Source organism: Salmo salar, chromosome 19 (genome assembly GCF_965601325.2).
Source record: "Salmo salar chromosome 19, fSalSal1, whole genome shotgun sequence".
Taxonomy (NCBI): Eukaryota; Metazoa; Chordata; class Actinopteri; order Salmoniformes; family Salmonidae; genus Salmo; species Salmo salar.
The window spans coordinates 33,184,802-33,201,953 of record NC_138309.1 but is presented as its reverse complement, the minus strand read 5'-3'; the positions used below and the strand labels follow the sequence as shown (position 1 = coordinate 33,201,953).

At 42.7% G+C, this 17,152-nt stretch overlaps 1 protein-coding gene across 1 annotated transcript; it reads left to right on the top strand.

Annotated features, from left to right (window-relative positions):
* The first annotated feature begins 142 nt into the window (after positions 1-142).
* On the top strand, positions 143-16,733 carry npas4l (neuronal PAS domain protein 4 like). The gene is made up of 6 exons (XM_082965518.1): positions 143-345; positions 398-526; positions 12,133-12,296; positions 15,766-15,923; positions 16,114-16,213; positions 16,327-16,733. The coding sequence occupies exons 1-6, from the start codon at positions 143-145 to the stop codon at positions 16,731-16,733; spliced, it is 1,161 nt and encodes a 386-aa protein (XP_082821644.1).
* Positions 16,734-17,152: the final 419 nt, after the last annotated feature.

The following is a 17,152-nucleotide window of genomic DNA, read 5'->3' as shown; positions in this document are numbered from 1 at the left end:
GACCCCTAAAGAAAGGGTCCTACCAATGTTTCTTGTTTGTCCAGTTTAGTGACCATGTTGACTTCTGAGGTTTTATAGTTTTTTTGTTTGTTTTTTGACTGATAAGTTGAACTACAAGAACATTCTCCAGTATGCCTGGGTCATGAACTACAAGGACATTCTCCAGTATGCCTGGGTCAGGAACTACAAGGACATTCTCCAGTATGCCTGGGTCATGAACTACAAGGACATTCTGCAGTATGCCTGGGTCAGGAACTACAAGGACATTCTCCAGTATGCCTGGGTCATGAACTACAAGGACATTCTCCAGTATGCCTGGGTCATGAACTACAAGGACATTCTCCAGTATGCCTGGGTCATGAACTACAAGGACAATTCTCCAGTATGCCTGGGTCAGGAACTACAAGGACATTCTCCAGTATGCCTGGGTCATGAACTACAAGGACATTCTGCAGTATGCCTGGGTCAGGAACTACAAGGACATCCTGCAGTATGCCTGGGTCAGGAACTACAAGGACATTCTGCAGTATGCCTGGGTCATACTTTACACACTATTTAACTTGTGTTATTGACCAAGGTTGTTAACCGCTGTGGTAGCTCTGCTTTGTTGTGGTCAAGTTTACTAACCATATTAACCACTGTTGTTAATCTCCTAGCTGCAGCTTGTTGTCAAGGTTGTCAGGGTCGGAGGTTAAGTATCAGAGTTGGTCAGTCCTAATGGACGCTTTCTCTTGGGTGTCTGGTTTCCCTGTGTGTAGCTCCTAATGGCCTGGGCGATGGCGTGTGTGTGTGTGTGTGTGTGTGTGTGTGTGTGTGTGTGTGTGTGTGTGTGTGTGTGTGTGTGTGTGTGTGTGTGTGTGTGTGTGTGTGTGTGTGTGTGTGTGTGTGTGTGTGTGTGTGTGTGTGTGTGTGTGTGTGTGTGTGTGTGTGTGTGTGTGTGTGTCCTCAGGGAGAGCTACTTAAGGCAGACCCTGGATCTAAATGAGTTTAGTGTGAATGAGGCTAAGGGTTGTTATGACTTGGTCCTCCCATGGCGGTCTGCTGCAAGTCACAACCATTCTAGATGGATCTTAAATTAGTTCACCGTTGTGATTGATTATCAGGTAAAGACATTTCATCTGTCAATCATCTGAGATATTTTAACAACACATCAATCACAAGTCAACTTTAGTCAATATCTGTTTAATGAGTATTAATGGTATTTATTGGTATTGTCCTGTTTTCTTATGTTAAAATTCCGTTAGAGCTTAGGGTCTCACTCACAAATATCTTAGGATCTTTCTTAGGGTCTCACTCACAAATATCTTAGGATCTTTCTTAGGGTCTCACTCACAAATATCTTAGGATCTTTCTTAGGGTCTCACTCACAAATATCTTAGGATCTTTCTTAGGGTCTAAGTTCTTGGGGGCCAAATGCCCATTAAACAGTCTGTCGTCACTCTGTTGTGAGTCCCGCCTTGTGGCGCTTCATGGTCCCCAGACTACTGCCATGTGGCCTCTGAGGCTCCCTGGCGGAGGCCCCTTGGCCCCTGGTGATGTCCTGCTAAAAACCAGTGTATGAATGCCCTCTGCTCCAGTCGTCACGTCTGCCTGGCCCGGACAGACCACTCAAATGGCAATTTGGGGACGTCCTGTCTTGTGGCGCCCCACCCTACCCCCTTTCTGCCCTTGGCCAACACAAGGCTGTTTAAATCGGGACATGAGTGCTGCTATAGGACGTATGTCTCATCATAAGGGGAGTGTCTCGTAGCCAACCCTGCCTGCCCCGCTCTCTCTCTCAATTTCAATTTAATTTCAATTTAAGGGGCTTTATTGGCATGGGAAACATATGTTAACATTGCTAAAGCAAGTGAAATAGCTAAACAAAAGGGAACTAAACAATAGAAAATTAACAGTTAACGTTACACTCACAGAAGTTCCAAAAGAATAAAGACATTTCAAATGTCCTATTTTGAGGCGGCAGGTAACCTAGTGGTTAGAGCGGTGGGCCAGTAACCAAAAGGTTGCTGGATTGAATCCCCGAGCTGACAAGGTAAAAATCTGTTTTTAACCCACTGTTCCCCTGTAGGCCGTCATTGTAAATAAGAATTTGTTCTTAACTGACTTGCCTAGTTACAGTTGAAGTCGGAAGTTTACATACACCTTAGCCTAATACATTTAAACTACATTTTTCACAATTCCTGACATTTAATCCTTGCAAAAATTCTTGGTCTTAGGTCAGTTAGGATCACCACTTTATTTTAAGAATGTGAAATGTCAGAATAATAGTAGAGAGAATGATTTATTTCAGCTTTTATTTCTTTCATCACATTCCCAGTGCGTCAGAAGTTTACATACACTCAATTAGTATTTGGTAGCATTGCCTTTAAATTGTTTAACTTGGGTCAAACATTTCAGGTAGCCTTCCACAAGCTTCCCACAATAAGTTGGGAGAATTTTGGCCCATTCCTCCTGACAGAGCTGGTGTAACTGAGTCAGGTTTGTAGGCCTCCTTGCTCGCACACGCTTTTTCAGTTCTGCCCACAAATGTCCTATGGGATTGAGGTTAGGGCTTTGTGATGGCCACTCCAATACCTTGACTTCGTTGTCCTTAAGCCATTTTGCCACAACTTTGGAAGTATGCTTGGGGTCATTGTCCATTTTGAAAACCCATTTGCGACCAAGCTTTAACTTCCTGACTGATGTCTTGTGATGTTGCTTCAATATATCCACATAATTTTCGTCCCTCATGATGCCATCTATTTTGTGAAGTGCACCAGTTCCTCCTGCAGCAAAGTACCCCCACAACATGATGCTGCCACCCCCGTGCTTCACGGTTGGGATGGTGATCTTCGGCTTGCAAGCCTCCCCCTTTTTCCTCCAAACATAACGATGGTCATTATGGCCAAACAGTTATATTCTTATTTCATCAGACCAGAGGACATTTCTCCAAAAGTACGATCTCTAGGAGACAGAAACGCGTCTCCTTCCTGAGCGTTATGACGGCTGCGTGGTCCCATGGTGTTTATACCTGCGTACAATTTTTTTTTTATGAGGTCTTGGCGGATTTCTTTTCATTTTCCCATGATGTCAAGCAAAGAGGCACTGAGTTTGAAGGTAGGCCTTGAAATACATCCACAGGTACACCTCCAATTGACTCAAATTATGTCAATTAGCCTATCAGAAGCTTCTAAAGCCATGACATCATTTTCTGGAATTTTCCAAGCTGTTTAAAGCCACAGTCAACTCAGTGTATGTAAACGTCTGACCCACTGGAATTGTGATACAGTGATTTTAAGTGAAATAATTAAGGGAAATAATCAAAGTAGATGCCCTAACCGACTTGCCAAAACTATAGTTTGTTAACAAGAAATTTGCGGAGTGTTGAAAAATGATTTTTAATGACTCCAACCTAAGTGTATGTAAACCTCCGACTTCAACTGTAAATGAAGGTAAAATATATTTATATTTTTTAATATGTCTATATACAGTGTTGTAGTGATGTGAAAATAGTTAAAGTTCAAAAGGGAAAATAAATAAACATAAATATGTATCTAAAATGTATCTTAAATGGTGTTTGTTCTTCACTAGTTGTCCTTTTCTTGTGGCAGCTGGTCACAAATCTTGATGCTGTGATTACACACTATGGTTTTTGGCACAGTAAATATGAGAGTTTATCAAAATTGTTTTTTCTATAATTTTTTGTATATCTGTGTAATCTGACGGTAATATGTGTCTCTAATATGGTCATACATTTGGCAGGAGGTTAGGAAGTGCAGCTCAGTTTCCACCTCATTTTGTGGGCAGTGTGCACATAGCCTGTCTCTCTTGAGAGCCAGGTCTGCCTATGGCAGCCTTTCTCAATAGCAAGGCTATGCTCACTGAGTCTGTACATAGTCAAACGTTCCTTAAGTTTGGGTCAGTCACAGTGGTCAGGTATTCTGACACTGTGTACTCTCTGTTTAGGGCCAAATAGCATTCTAGTTTGCTCTGTTTTTGTTAATTCTTTCCAATGTGTCAAGTAATTATCTTTTTGTTTTCTCATGATTTGGTTGAGTCTAATTGTGTTGCTGTCCTGGGGCTCTGCTCTCTCTCTGTCCCTCTCCCTGCTCTCTCTCTGCCCCTCTCTCCCTGCTTTCTCTGCCTGACAGTTTGTTCCTGCTGCCAGTAGCCTCCGCCTATAAAGCCAGTGTTATCTGTAGTTTTAAGTGCAGGCCACAGACAGACGGCAGGAGCGGAGCGGCAGAGACACCCTACTCTGGGCCTGCCTTTGGTTGCACACAGGAAGTGGGTGCCTAGCAGATCCAGAGCCCCCCGGACTCCCTGACTGGCCCCAGTCCAGACCCCTAGACCCAGACCTCCAGGTGCCTCCAGTCCAGACCCTTCGACCCAGTCCAGACCCTTCGACCCAGTCCAGACCCCTCGACCCAGTCCAGACCCCTAAATCTTCTAGTTTCTCTCTCACCTCCCCCTCATAAATTACTATAAGACCGTTAGAGATAACCTGTTGGTTTATAACCTGTTGGTTTATAACCTGTTGGTTCGTAACCTGTTGGTTCATAACCTGTTGGTTCGTAACCTGTTGGTTCGTAACCTGTTGGTTCGTAACCTGTTGGTTCGTAACGTGTTGGTTTATAACCTGTTCTTTCGTAACCTGTTGGTTTATAACCTGTTGTAACTGGTTAATTACCTGTTGTAACTGGTTAATTACCTGTTGGTTAATAACCTGTTGTAACTGGTTAATTACCTGTTGGTTAATAACCGGTTGTAACTAGTTAATTACCTGTTGTAACTGGTTAATTACCTGTTGGTTAATTACCTGTTGTAACTGGTTGATAACCTGTTGCAACTGGTTAATTACCTGTTGTAACTGGTTAATTACCTGTTGGTTAATAACCTGTTGTAACTGGTTAATTACCTGTTGGTTAATAACCTGTTGTAACTGGTTAATAACCGGTTGTAACTGGTTAATTACCTGTTGTAACTGGTTAATGACCTGTTGTAACTGGTTAATGACCTGTTGTAACTGGTTAATGACCTGTTGTAGCTGGTTAATTACCTGTTGTAACTGGTTAATTACCTGTTGTAAATGGTTAATAACCTGTTGTAACTGGTTAATTACCTGTTGGTTAATAACCTGTTGTAGCTGGTTAATAACCTGTTGCAACTGGTTAATAACCTGTTGTAACTGGTTAATTACCTGTTGTAACTAGTTAATTACCTGTTGTAACTGGTTAATTACCAGTTGTAACTTACCTGTTGGTTAATAACCGGTTGTAACTAGTTAATTACCGGTTGTAACTGGTTAATTACCTGTTGGTTAATTACCTGTTGTAATTGGTTTATTACCTGTTGGTTAATAACCTGTTGTAACTGGTTAATTACCTGTTGTAACTAGTTAATTACCTGTTGGTTAATAACCGGTTGTAGCTAGTTAATTACCTGTTTTAACTGGTTAATTACCTGTTGTAACTTACCTGTTGGTTAATAACCGGTTGTAACTAGTTAATTACCTGTTGTAACTTACCTGTTGGTTAATAACCGGTTGTAACTAGTTAATTACCTGTTGTAACTGGTTAATTACCTGTTGGTTAATTACCTGTTGTAACTGGTTAATTAACTGTTGGTTAATTACCTGTTGGTTAATTACCTGTTGTAACTGGTTAATTACCTAATAACCTGTTGTAACTGGTTAATAACCTGTTGCAACTGGTTAATTACCTGTTGGTTAATAACCTGTTGTAACTGGTTAATTACCTGATGTAGCTGGTTAATTACCTGTTGGTTAATTACCTGTTGTAACTGGTTAATTACCTGTTGTAGCTGGTTAATTACCTGTTGGTTAATAACCTGTTGTAACTGGTTAATTACCTGTTGGTTAATAACCTGTTGTAACTGGTTATTTACCTGTTGTAACTGGTTATTTACCTGTTGGTTAATAACCTGTTGTAACTGGTTAATTACCTGATGTAGCTGGTTAATTACCTGTTGGTTAATTACCTGTTGTAACTGGTTAATTACCTGTTGTAGCTGGTTAATTACCTGTTGGTTAATAACCTGTTGTAACTGGTTAATTACCTGTTGGTTAATAACCTGTTGTAACTGGTTATTTACCTGTTGTAACTGGTTATTTACCTGTTGTAACTGGTTAATGACCTGTTGTAACTGGTTAATTACCTGTTGTAACGGGTTAATTACCTGTTGTAACGGGTCAATAACCTGTTGTAACTGGTTAATTACCTGTTGTAACTGGTTAATAACCTGTGGTAGCTGGCCAATAACCTGTTGTAACTGGTTAATGACCTGTTGTAACTGGTTAATGACCTGTTGTAACTGGTTAATTACCTGTTGTAACGGGTTAATAACCTGTTGTAACGGGTTAATTACCTGTTGTAACTGGTTAATTACCTGTTGTAACTGGTTTATAACCTGTTCTATCCACTAAAGAAGAACTTTAAGTAATTCAAACCAACAAACTTTATAGCAATATCTTGTTTCTCTCAATTGTGAGATGTTCAGATAGCAATTTGTCTTGGTTATGTTGTCCACACGTCTTCAGCCAGTCAGTCAGTAGTGAAGCCAGTCCAGAGCTCCTCTCTTCCTCCCCTCTTCACCCTCTTAGGTCCTCTCAGACCCATCCTCTCCCCAAAACACTATGCAGACCCCTGACAGCCTAAAGAGGACATTACTGGGACATGGCAGCTCATACAGACAAACTTGACATTGTGTCTGAGTAAGGCCCTGTCGCCAACCCGAGACACTGCTCCCTCTCACCCTGTCTCTCACTCTTTCACTCCCTCTCACCCAGTCCCTTAGCACTCATGCAACACGTGGACACATAGGCAGGCCTGGCTCTCGAGAGATGACAGCCTACGGCTGCCTCTCTCAATAGAAAGGCTATGCTCACTGAGTCTTTGCATAGTCAAAACTTTCCTTAATTTAGGGTCAGCCACAGTGGTCAAGTATTCGGTTAGTTTTCTCTCGGTTTAGGGCCAAATAGCGTTCTAGTTTGCTCAGTTTTTTGGTTGATTCTTTCCAGTGTGTCAAATAGTGATATTTTTGCTCTCTCATAATTTATGTCTCTCTCTCTCTCCCTCCCTCTCTCTCTCTCCCTCTCATTCAATCTAAGGGGCTTTATTGGCATGGGAAACAAATGTTTACATTGCCAAAGCAAGTGATAATAAATAATAAACAAAAGTGAAATAAATGATAAACATTACACTCACAAAAGTTCCAAAAGAATAAACACATTACAAATGTCATATTATGCACAAATAGTTAAAGTTCAAAATGGAAAATAAATATACATAAATATGGGTTGTATTTTCAATGGTGTTTGTTCTTCACTGGTTGCCCTTTTCTTGTGGCAACAGGTCACTTGCTGCTGTTATAACACAATGTGGTATTTCACACAATAGATATGGGAGCTTATCAAGATTTGATTTGTTTCGAATTCTTTGTGGATCTGTGTAATCTGAGGTAAATATGGTCATACATTTGGCAGGAGGTTAGGAAGTCTCTCTCTCTCTCTAGACTACCTGCCTCTCTCTCAATTTAATTCAAAGTCATTTATTGGCATGGGAAACATATGTACAGGGTTGTAATTATGTGCAAGTATTTGAAGTATGAAAATAAAGAAACAGATATATACAGTTCCTTTTTTTCATATTTTGTATTCAGACCCTTTACTCAGCCTCAAGTCTTCTTGGGTATGATGGTACAAGCTTGACACACCTGTATTTGGGGATCTGCAGATCCTCTAAGCACTGTCAGGTTGGATGGGGAGTGTCGCTGCACAGCTATTTTCAGGTCTCTCCAGAGGTGTTCGATCGGGTTCAAGCCCGGGCTCTGGATGGGCCTCTCAAGGACATTCAGAGACTTGTCCCGAAGCCACTCAGCCTGAGGTCCTGGCTCTCAAGAGAAGACAGGCAATGGCGGCCTCTCTCAATAGCAAGGCTTTGCTCACTGATTCTGTACACTGATTCATACTCTCTCTCTCTCTCTAGGCTACCTGCTTCTCTCTCCCTCTCTCTGTTACCTGCTTCTCTCTCTCTCTCGGCTACCTGCTTCTCTCTCCCTTTCTCTGTTACCTGCTTCTCTCTCTATCTCATCATCACTACCCCTCTCTCAAACCTTCATCACTATCCCTCTCTCAAACCTTCATCACCGTCCCCCTCTCAGACTTTCATCACTACCCCTCTCTCAGACCTTCATCACTACCTCTCTCTCAGACCTTCATCACTGCCCCTCTCTCAAACCTTCATCACTACCCCTCTCTCAGACCTTCATCACTACCCCTCTCTCAGACCTTCATCACTACCCCTCTCTCAGACCTTCATCACTACCCCTCTCTCTGACATTCATCACTGTCCCTCTCTCTGACCTTCATCACTACCCCTCTCTCAGACCTTCATCACTGTCCCTCTCTTAGACCTTCATCACTACCCCTCTCTCAGACCTTCATCATTGTCCCTCTCTCAAACCTTCATCACTATCCCTCTCTCAGACCTTCATCACTACCCCTCTCTCAGACCTTCATCACTGTCCCTCTCTCAGACCTTCATCACTACCCCTCTCTCAGACATTCATCATTGTCCCTCTCTCAGACCTTCATCACTACCCCTCTCTCAGACCTTCATCACTGTCCCTCTCTCAGACCTTCATCACTACCCCTCTCTCAAAAACCTTCATCACTACCCCTCTCTCAAACCTTCATCACTATCCCTCTCTCAGACCTTCATCACTGTCCCTCTCTCTGACCTTCATCACTACCCCTCTCTCAGACCTTCATCACTACCCCTCTCTCAGACCTTCATCACTACCCCTCTCTCAGACCATATGGAGCTGAGTAGCGTCCCTGCTCCCTGACACGGACATAGATTGTATTTAGTCATTGTGTGTCATATCCTCAACATTACCATTCATAGTATCTACAACAGAGGTTATCCTCAACATTACCATTCATAGTATCTATATGAGGTTATCCTCAACATTACCAGTCATAGTATCTATATGAGGTTATCCTCAACATTACCATTCATAGTATCTATATGAGGTTATCATCAACATTACCATTCATAGTATCTACAAGAGGTTATCCTCAACATTACCATTCATAGTATCTACAACAAAGGTTATCCTCAACATTACCATTCATAGTATCTATATGAGGTTATCCTCAACATTACCATTCATAGTATCTACAACAGAGGTTATCCTCAACATTACCATTCATAGTATCTACAACAAAGGTTATCCTCAACATTACCATTCATAGTATCTATATGAGGTTATCCTCAACATTACCAGTCATAGTATCTACAACAGAGGTTATCCTCAACATTACCATTCATAGTATCTACAACAGAGGTTATCCTCAACATTACCATTCATAGTATCTATATGAGGTTATCCTCAACATTACCAGTCATAGTATCTACAACAGAGGTTATCCTCAACATTACCATTCATAGTATCTACAACAGAGGTTATCCTCAACATTACCATTCATAGTATCTATATGAGGTTATCCTCAACATTACCATTCATAGTATCTATATGAGGTTATCCTCAACATTACCATTCATAGTATCTATATGAGGTTATCCTCAACATTACCATTCATAGTATCTACAACAGAGGTTATCCTCAACATGATCATTCATAGTATCTATATGAGGTTATACTCAACATAATTCAGAGGTTATCCTCAACATTACCATTCATAGTATTCATGAGGTTATTCTCAACATTATCAATCATAGTATCTATAAAACAGAGGTTATCCTCAACATAACCATTCATAGTATCTATATAAGGTTATAGTCAACATTACCATTCATAGTATCTATATGAGGTTATCCTCAACATTACCATTCCTAGTTATGCTCCAGCCATGGAGAGATATAGGTTACCCTTCTCCTACTGATCTGTTTCTCCTACTAGGTATATTAGATGTTTTTATTAGATGCATGGTATGTTACTGAACAACTACTACTAGGCTATAACATGGAATTGGAAGATGGTCTGTCCTTGACCCCCCACTGGGCACACTGGTTGAATCAACATTGTATCCTTGTCATTTAAATTAAATTAAATTGCAAGGTAGAATAGAAGTGACTTCTGTGCCCAGTGGGCCACTTCTTCACAGTTTAGTCATGTAATCAACTTTTACATGACAGGAAGTTGAGATTCTTTTGGTTTCCCAGTGTGTAGACCTATGGTCATTATTAGCAGCATTTCCAGACGGATGCTTTAAGCCCTGTAGCATAGCCCATTATGTACAGTCCAGTTCTAGGTATTGGACATGACTAAACAGAGTATTCAGTTTGATAAAATGGGAGTTACAGATTTAGTTAGATAGTCTTTGTTATTGCTGTTAGTTGTTTGTGTATCGCTTTGACCACTTGTTCCAATTATCTTACGATGGGTTTCTCTAGATGTTCTGTGACAGCCAATTGTCATTATGATAATTCCCCATTTCCTAATATATATTGTAAGAATACGGAATGATGGTCATTTAAAAGCATGGTGTGTTGGTATATCTGTTGTCCCAGCGCTCCACTCGGACGCTGCAGAGCGCGTAACTAAATATATCCTCCACTTGTTCTACGTCACGACATGTAACATTACACGGCTTTTCTTTCTTCCGCAGAGTTTAAACCAGGAGTCGGGTTGAGGCTGGGCACGACTATAAAGGAGAGGGGCAGACAGGCTGGACACAACCAAATACATAGACCGTCTGAAAGTAAGGAGAATAGTGGATTTTTTAGGCTAAACACATCTCAATCTTTTATTCCCAGCGGTGCATTGTGTTTCCAAACGATGTTCTCTTTAATATGTATTTAAATGGTTAACCAATAGTTCATGTATTTATATGGGAATTAGCATTTTTACCTTGTTCTGTTCTGTTAATTGGAAATAGTTTATTTCTCTTCTATGTTGCGTTGCAAAGTCGATTGTATTTATCACGAAGATGGATACAGGTCTGATTTGATCATATCTGTACTTTTGTCCTCAACTTTTAGGTGGTGAAACAACGAGTGCCAGAATGACGGTTTGTTGTGAGTCGTGTGAAAGTCCATGGAGCAGTGAGCGCTGCTCCTCTTATCTCTTCACCCGGGAGACAGGAACCCGCCTGGGACTCTGCAAGAGATTCAGGTTAGTGCAGCCTGACTGGCTCCATCCGAACTGCTAGAACCTGGACCCAGGGGTGGACACAACATAGTAACTGTACATACCATACGTTGGTATGCTATGTTTCTAATTACAATTCGTGTGATATGTTATGAATTACGATTCATACAATATGTTACGAATTTGCAATACTTATATGTTACGATTTGTTGTGGCTAATGTTAGCTAGGGATAGAGGAGTGTATGTAGTCCAGCCTCCTGCTTTCTGTCTGATGCCCAGGCTCTCTGATGCTGCCTCTGGCACTACTGACATAACTGGCTAGAGAGCTCTCTTCTCTACCGACATAACCGGCTAGAGAGCTCTCTTCTTTACTGACATAACCGGCTAGAGACCTCTCTTCTCTACTGACATAACCAGCTAGAGACCTCTCTTCTCTACTGACATAACCAGCAGAGAGCTCTCTTCTCTACCGACATAACCAGCTAGAGAGCTCTCTTCTCTACCGACATAACCGGCTAGAAAGCTCTCTTCTCTACCGACATAACCGGCTAGAAAGCTCTCTTCTCTACCTACATAACCGGCTAGACAGCTCTCTTCTCTACCGACAAAACCGGCTAGAGAGCTCTCTTCTCTACTGACATAACCGGCTAGAGACCTCTCTTCTCTACCGATAAAACCGGCTAGAGAGCTCTCTTCTCTAGCCGAGAGCTCTCTAGCCGGTTGTTTCCATAGGAACCACAGAAGCTCTCACTTTAGCAAACTGCTGTCCATTCCCATCCAGTCTGTGGCTAGGGTACACCGCTTCTCCTTTAGTAAGGCACAGTGAGAAGCCGGAAAGGAACACATTTTCTCAGTTTTGACTTTGGATTATTTTTGCCATGTAACAAAGAGCAGCTTTTCACTAGACAGAGAGACTAGGAAGAGTTTGGACGTAGTAGGATTCCCTGTGCTCAGTTCTACCTCTGCCCTCCCTGTGCCGTCATATCCTGACCTGTGAACATGGTGTTCCTACGCAGGTCTACTAAGGGAGCGTCTAAAGCCAGGAGGGACCAGATCAACTCTGAGATCAGGAACATGAGAACTCTGCTCCCCATCCCTCAGGAGGACCAGGACAGACTGTCATACCTCCACAGCATGGCGGTTATCACAGCGTACATCAGGAAGAGCTTTCTGTATAAGGGTGAGTACAAAACCAGGAGAGGAACTATCATGTACGGAACCACTAGAACACTTGAAAGTACGGAACCAGTAGGACATTCTCATCTTTAAGAATGGATGTATTCGTATTCATTATGGATCCCCATTAGTTCCTGCCAAGGCAGCAGCTACTCTTCCTGGGGTTTATTATGGATCCCCATTAGTTCCTGCCAAGGCAGCAGCTACTCTTCCTGGGGTTTATTATGGATCCCCATTAGCTGTTGCCAAGGCAGCAGCTACTCTTCCTGGGGTCCAACACATTAAGGCACTTACATTACATATAAAACAAAAGATAAAACTGTACATCATATAACATTATTACACCATTACATATCTACAATACAAAATGTATAATACCACCACTACATATCTACAATACAACATGTATAATACCACCACTACAATACAACATGTATAATACCACCATACAACAATATCACAATGTACGTGTGTGTGTCTGTACCTGTGTGTGTGTCTCTTCACAGTCCCTGCTGTTCCATAAGGTGTGTTTTTATCAATATGTTTCGACCGTAACAGTTTACAATCTAGGGTTACTCCAAGCAGTTTACAGTGGTCACCTCAATAGATGTGGTTCAATTGGTAACACACATTTTTGTCTTCTTCTAATGCTTCTTAAGGGAAAATAAATCTAAAACTAACTGAATGTAATCAGATTACATTTCTGAGTTTGGGTAATCCAAAAGTTGCTGATTGCAATTTTGGACAGGTAACTAATAACTGTAACGGAACTACATTTAAAAAGTAACCTACCCAAACCCTGTTAGAACTGTAGGACATTTTCAACTTGAAGAATGGATGCTAAGGCGTCTTAGAACTGATGATTGAAACGTCCTGTCAATTTAAACATGTCTTTTTAAACAGTATATCTTCCAAGGTCTTGTGTTGGATCCATACCTGTTGAGACCTGTGATGTTGTGATGGATCCATACCTGTTGAGACCTGTGATGTTGTGATGGATTCATACCTGTTGAGACCTGGATCCATACATGCTGAGTTCTCTGAGTTCTCCATCACAGGTCTCAACCGGTATGGATCCATCACAACATCACATTGACGCGAGCCTACCAGACGAGCTAAATGCCATTTATGCTTGCTTTGAGGCAAGCAACACTGAAGTATGCACGAGAGCACCAGCTGTTCCAGACGACTGTGTCATCACGCTCTCCGAAGCGGATGTGAGCAAGACCTTTAAATAGGTCAACATTCAAAAAGCCGCGTGGTCAGGTGGATTACCAGGACGTCTGGCCCCGCATGCACGGACCAACTGGCAGGTGTGTTCACTGCCATTTTCAACCTGTCCCTGACAGAGGGGATACCCACATGATAGACCTTCAACCTGTCCCTGACAGAGGGGATACCCACATGATAGACCTTCAACCTGTCCCTGACAGAGGGGATTCCCACATGATAGACCTTCAACCTGTTCCTGACAGATGAGATACCCACATGATAGACCTTCAACCTGTCCCTGACAGATGAGATACCCACATGATAGATCTTCAACCTGTCCGTGACAGAGGGGATACCCACATGATAGACCTTCAACCTGTCCCTGACAGAGGAGATACTCACATGTTTCAAACAGACCACCATAGTCTGAAGGTAACCTGCCTAAATGATTACCGCCCCGTGGCACTCACTTTGGTAACCATGAAGTGCTTTGAAAGGCTGGTCTCTGCTCACATCATGCCGGAAACCCTAGACCCTCTCCAATTCGCATACCGCCCCCAACAGATCCACAGATGGCGCAATCTCAATCGCAATCCACACTGCCCTTTCCCACCTGGACAAAAGGAACACCTATGTGAGAATGCTGTTCATTGACTACAGCTCAGCGTTCAACACCATAGTGCCCTCAAAGCTCATCACTAAGCTAAGGACCCTGGGACACAACATCACTGGGGCCAAGCTTCATAACATCCAGGACCTATATACCAGGCGGTGTCAGAGGAAGGCCCAAGAAATTGTCAAAGACTCCAGTCACCCAAGTCATAGACTGTTCTTTCTGCAACCACACGGCAAGTGATACTGGAGCACCATGTCTATGACCAAAAGGTTCCTTAACAGCTTCTACCCCCCAAGTTATAGGACTACTGAACAATTAATCAAATTGCCACCCAAACTATTTACATTGACCACCGCCCCCCTCCCCCACACCACCTTTGTTTTTACACTGCTGCTACCTGCTGTTTATTATCTATGCATAGTCACTTTACAAATGACCTCAACTAACCCGTACACCCTCCACATTGACTCTGTACCAGTACCCCGTGTATATAGCCTCCACATTGACTCTGTACTGGTACACCCTGTATATAGCCTCCACATTGACTCTGTACCAGTACCCCGTGTATATAGCCTCCACATTGACTCTGTACCGTAACACCCTGTATATAGCCTCCACATTGACTCTGTACCGTAACACCCTGTATATAGCCTCCACATTGACTCGGTACCGGTACCCCCCTGTATATAGCCTCCACATTGACTCTGTACCGGTACCCCCTGTATATAGCCTCCACATAGACCCTGTACCGTAACACCCTGTATATAGTCTCCACATTGACTCTGTACCGGTACCCCCTGTATATAGCCTCCACATTGACTCTGTACCGGTACCACCTGTATATAGCCTCCACATTGACTCTGTACCGGTACCCCCTGTATATAGCCTCCACATTGACTCTGTACCGGTACCCCCTGTATATAGCCTCCACATTGACTCTGTACCGTAACACCCTGTATATAGCCTCCACATTGACTCTGTACCGGTACCCCCTGTATATAGCCTCCACATTGACTCTGTACCGGTACCCCCTGTATATAGCCTCCTTGTTATTATATTTTGTTACTTTTTATAATTTTTTACTTTAGTTTATTTAGTAAATATTTTCTTAACTCTATTTCTTAAACTGCATTGTGACTAATAACATTTTATTTGATGTTGTGATGGACCCATACCTGCTGAGTTCTCTGTGATCTTGTGATGGATCCATACCTGCTGAGTTCTCTGTAATGTGGTGATGGACCCATACCTACTGAGTTCTCTGTGATGTTGAGATGGATCCATACCTGCTGAGTTCTCTGTGATGTGGTGATGGACCCATACCTACTGAGTTCTCTGTGATGTGGTGATGGACCCATACCTACTGAGTTCTCTGTGATGTTGTGATGGATCCATACCTACTGAGTTCTCTGTGATGTGGTGATGGACCCATACCTGCTGAGTTCTCTGTGATGTTGTGATGGACCCATACCTGCTGAGTTCTCTGTAATGTTGTGATGGATCCATACCTGCTGAGTTCTCTGTGATGTTGTGATGGACCCATACCTGTTGAGTTCTCTGTGATGTGGTGATGGATCCATACCTGCTGAGTTCTCTGTGATGTTGAGATGAAGCTAATCCTGAGTTGTATTTCTTCCTCTTCCAGGATTATCAGCTGATCAGAGTTGTCTCTCCTCTTCCTCCTCCTATCCTCTGTACGAGACCTTCCTCCCAGCCGTGCATGGTTTCATTCTGATCCTCTCCTCCCAGGGCAGGCTGGTCTACGTCTCCGAGAACGTCTCTGATTACCTGGGGCTCTCCATGGTGAGTACCAACTTGATGAAGACCTGGCATCCAAAATATATGGAAATAGAACATTGTTATTCTGTGGTTCTGTAACATCACATCTGCTGTGTAGGGCAGGATGTTATTCTGTGCTTCTGTAACATCACATCTGCTGTGTAGAGCAGGATGTTAGTCACTAAAGTTGATCCTTTCTTCTTCTCTCTTATAGGTTGATGTTCTTCAGGGAGACACCTTCTATGACCTGGTGGAGAATCAGGATGTGGAGACGGTTAGATCTAACCTGGAGACAGACAATACAACGTCAACTGGTAAGACACTATACTATCTAAAAGAAAATCAACTCAAATGAATAGATTTAAGAGCTCATGAAAAACCAAATGAAGGGACTGATCTCATGTTATTGTTCTGTTTTCCCCTGCAGAGAGGAGTTTTGTGTGTCGGATGCACACCTCCAAGGCCTTCAGACTAGAGTATGGTAACTGCTGTTCTATAATGGTCCGAGGACGCTATCAGACCCTCCCACAATCCCCTCAGTCCACCCCCACATCCTCCCCAGACCATAGCCAATCTGGCCCCCCTGTGGAGAGGGTGTTCTTGGCTCTCTGCACACCCACAGTGAACCACCTGGGCAACAGCATCTTCTCCTCCTGCTCCTCCTCCTTCACCAGCCTCCACAGACCAGATATGAGCTTCAGTCACCTGGACGAAAGTGTTGTGTTTTACTTGGGCTACTCATCGGAGGAGCTGATTGGTCGATCGTGGTACAGCCTCCTCCACCCTGAAGACCTCTCCTTGAGTACCTACTCACATAAGAGTCTGAGTAAGTAGAAAAACATTAAAACTTCCCTTGATACTAAACTCAGCAAAAAAAGAAACATCCTCTCACTGTCAACTGCGTTTATTTTCAGCAAACTTAACATGTGTAAATATTTGTATGAACATAACAAGATTCAACAACTGACACATAAACTGAACAAGCTCCACAGACATGTGACTAACAGAAATTGAATAATGTGTCCCTGAACAAAGGGGGGGGGTCAAAATCAAAAGTAACAGTCAGTATCTGGTGTGGCCACCAGCTGCATTAAGTACTGCAGTGCATCTCCTCCTCATGGACTGCACCAGATTTGCCAGTTCTTGCTGTGAGATGTTACCCCACTCTTCAACCAAGGCACCTGCAAGTTCCCAGACATTTCTGAGGGGAATGGCCCTAGCCCTCACCCTCCGATCCAACAGGTCCCAGACGT

What these genes read in the sequence shown, in the direction of transcription:
- npas4l (XM_082965518.1), top strand. Translation starts at nt 143, where the DNA reads ATGAACTACAAGGACATTCTCCAGTATGCCTGGGTCAGGAACTACAAG. An exon ending in AACTACAAGGACATTCTCCA is followed by an intron (nt 346 to 397) that starts GTATGCCTGGGT and finishes TGCCTGGGTCAG; the next exon opens with GAACTACAAGGACATTCTCC. An exon ending in GAAGAGCTTTCTGTATAAGG is followed by an intron (nt 12,297 to 15,765) that starts GTGAGTACAAAA and finishes TTCCTCTTCCAG; the next exon opens with GATTATCAGCTGATCAGAGT.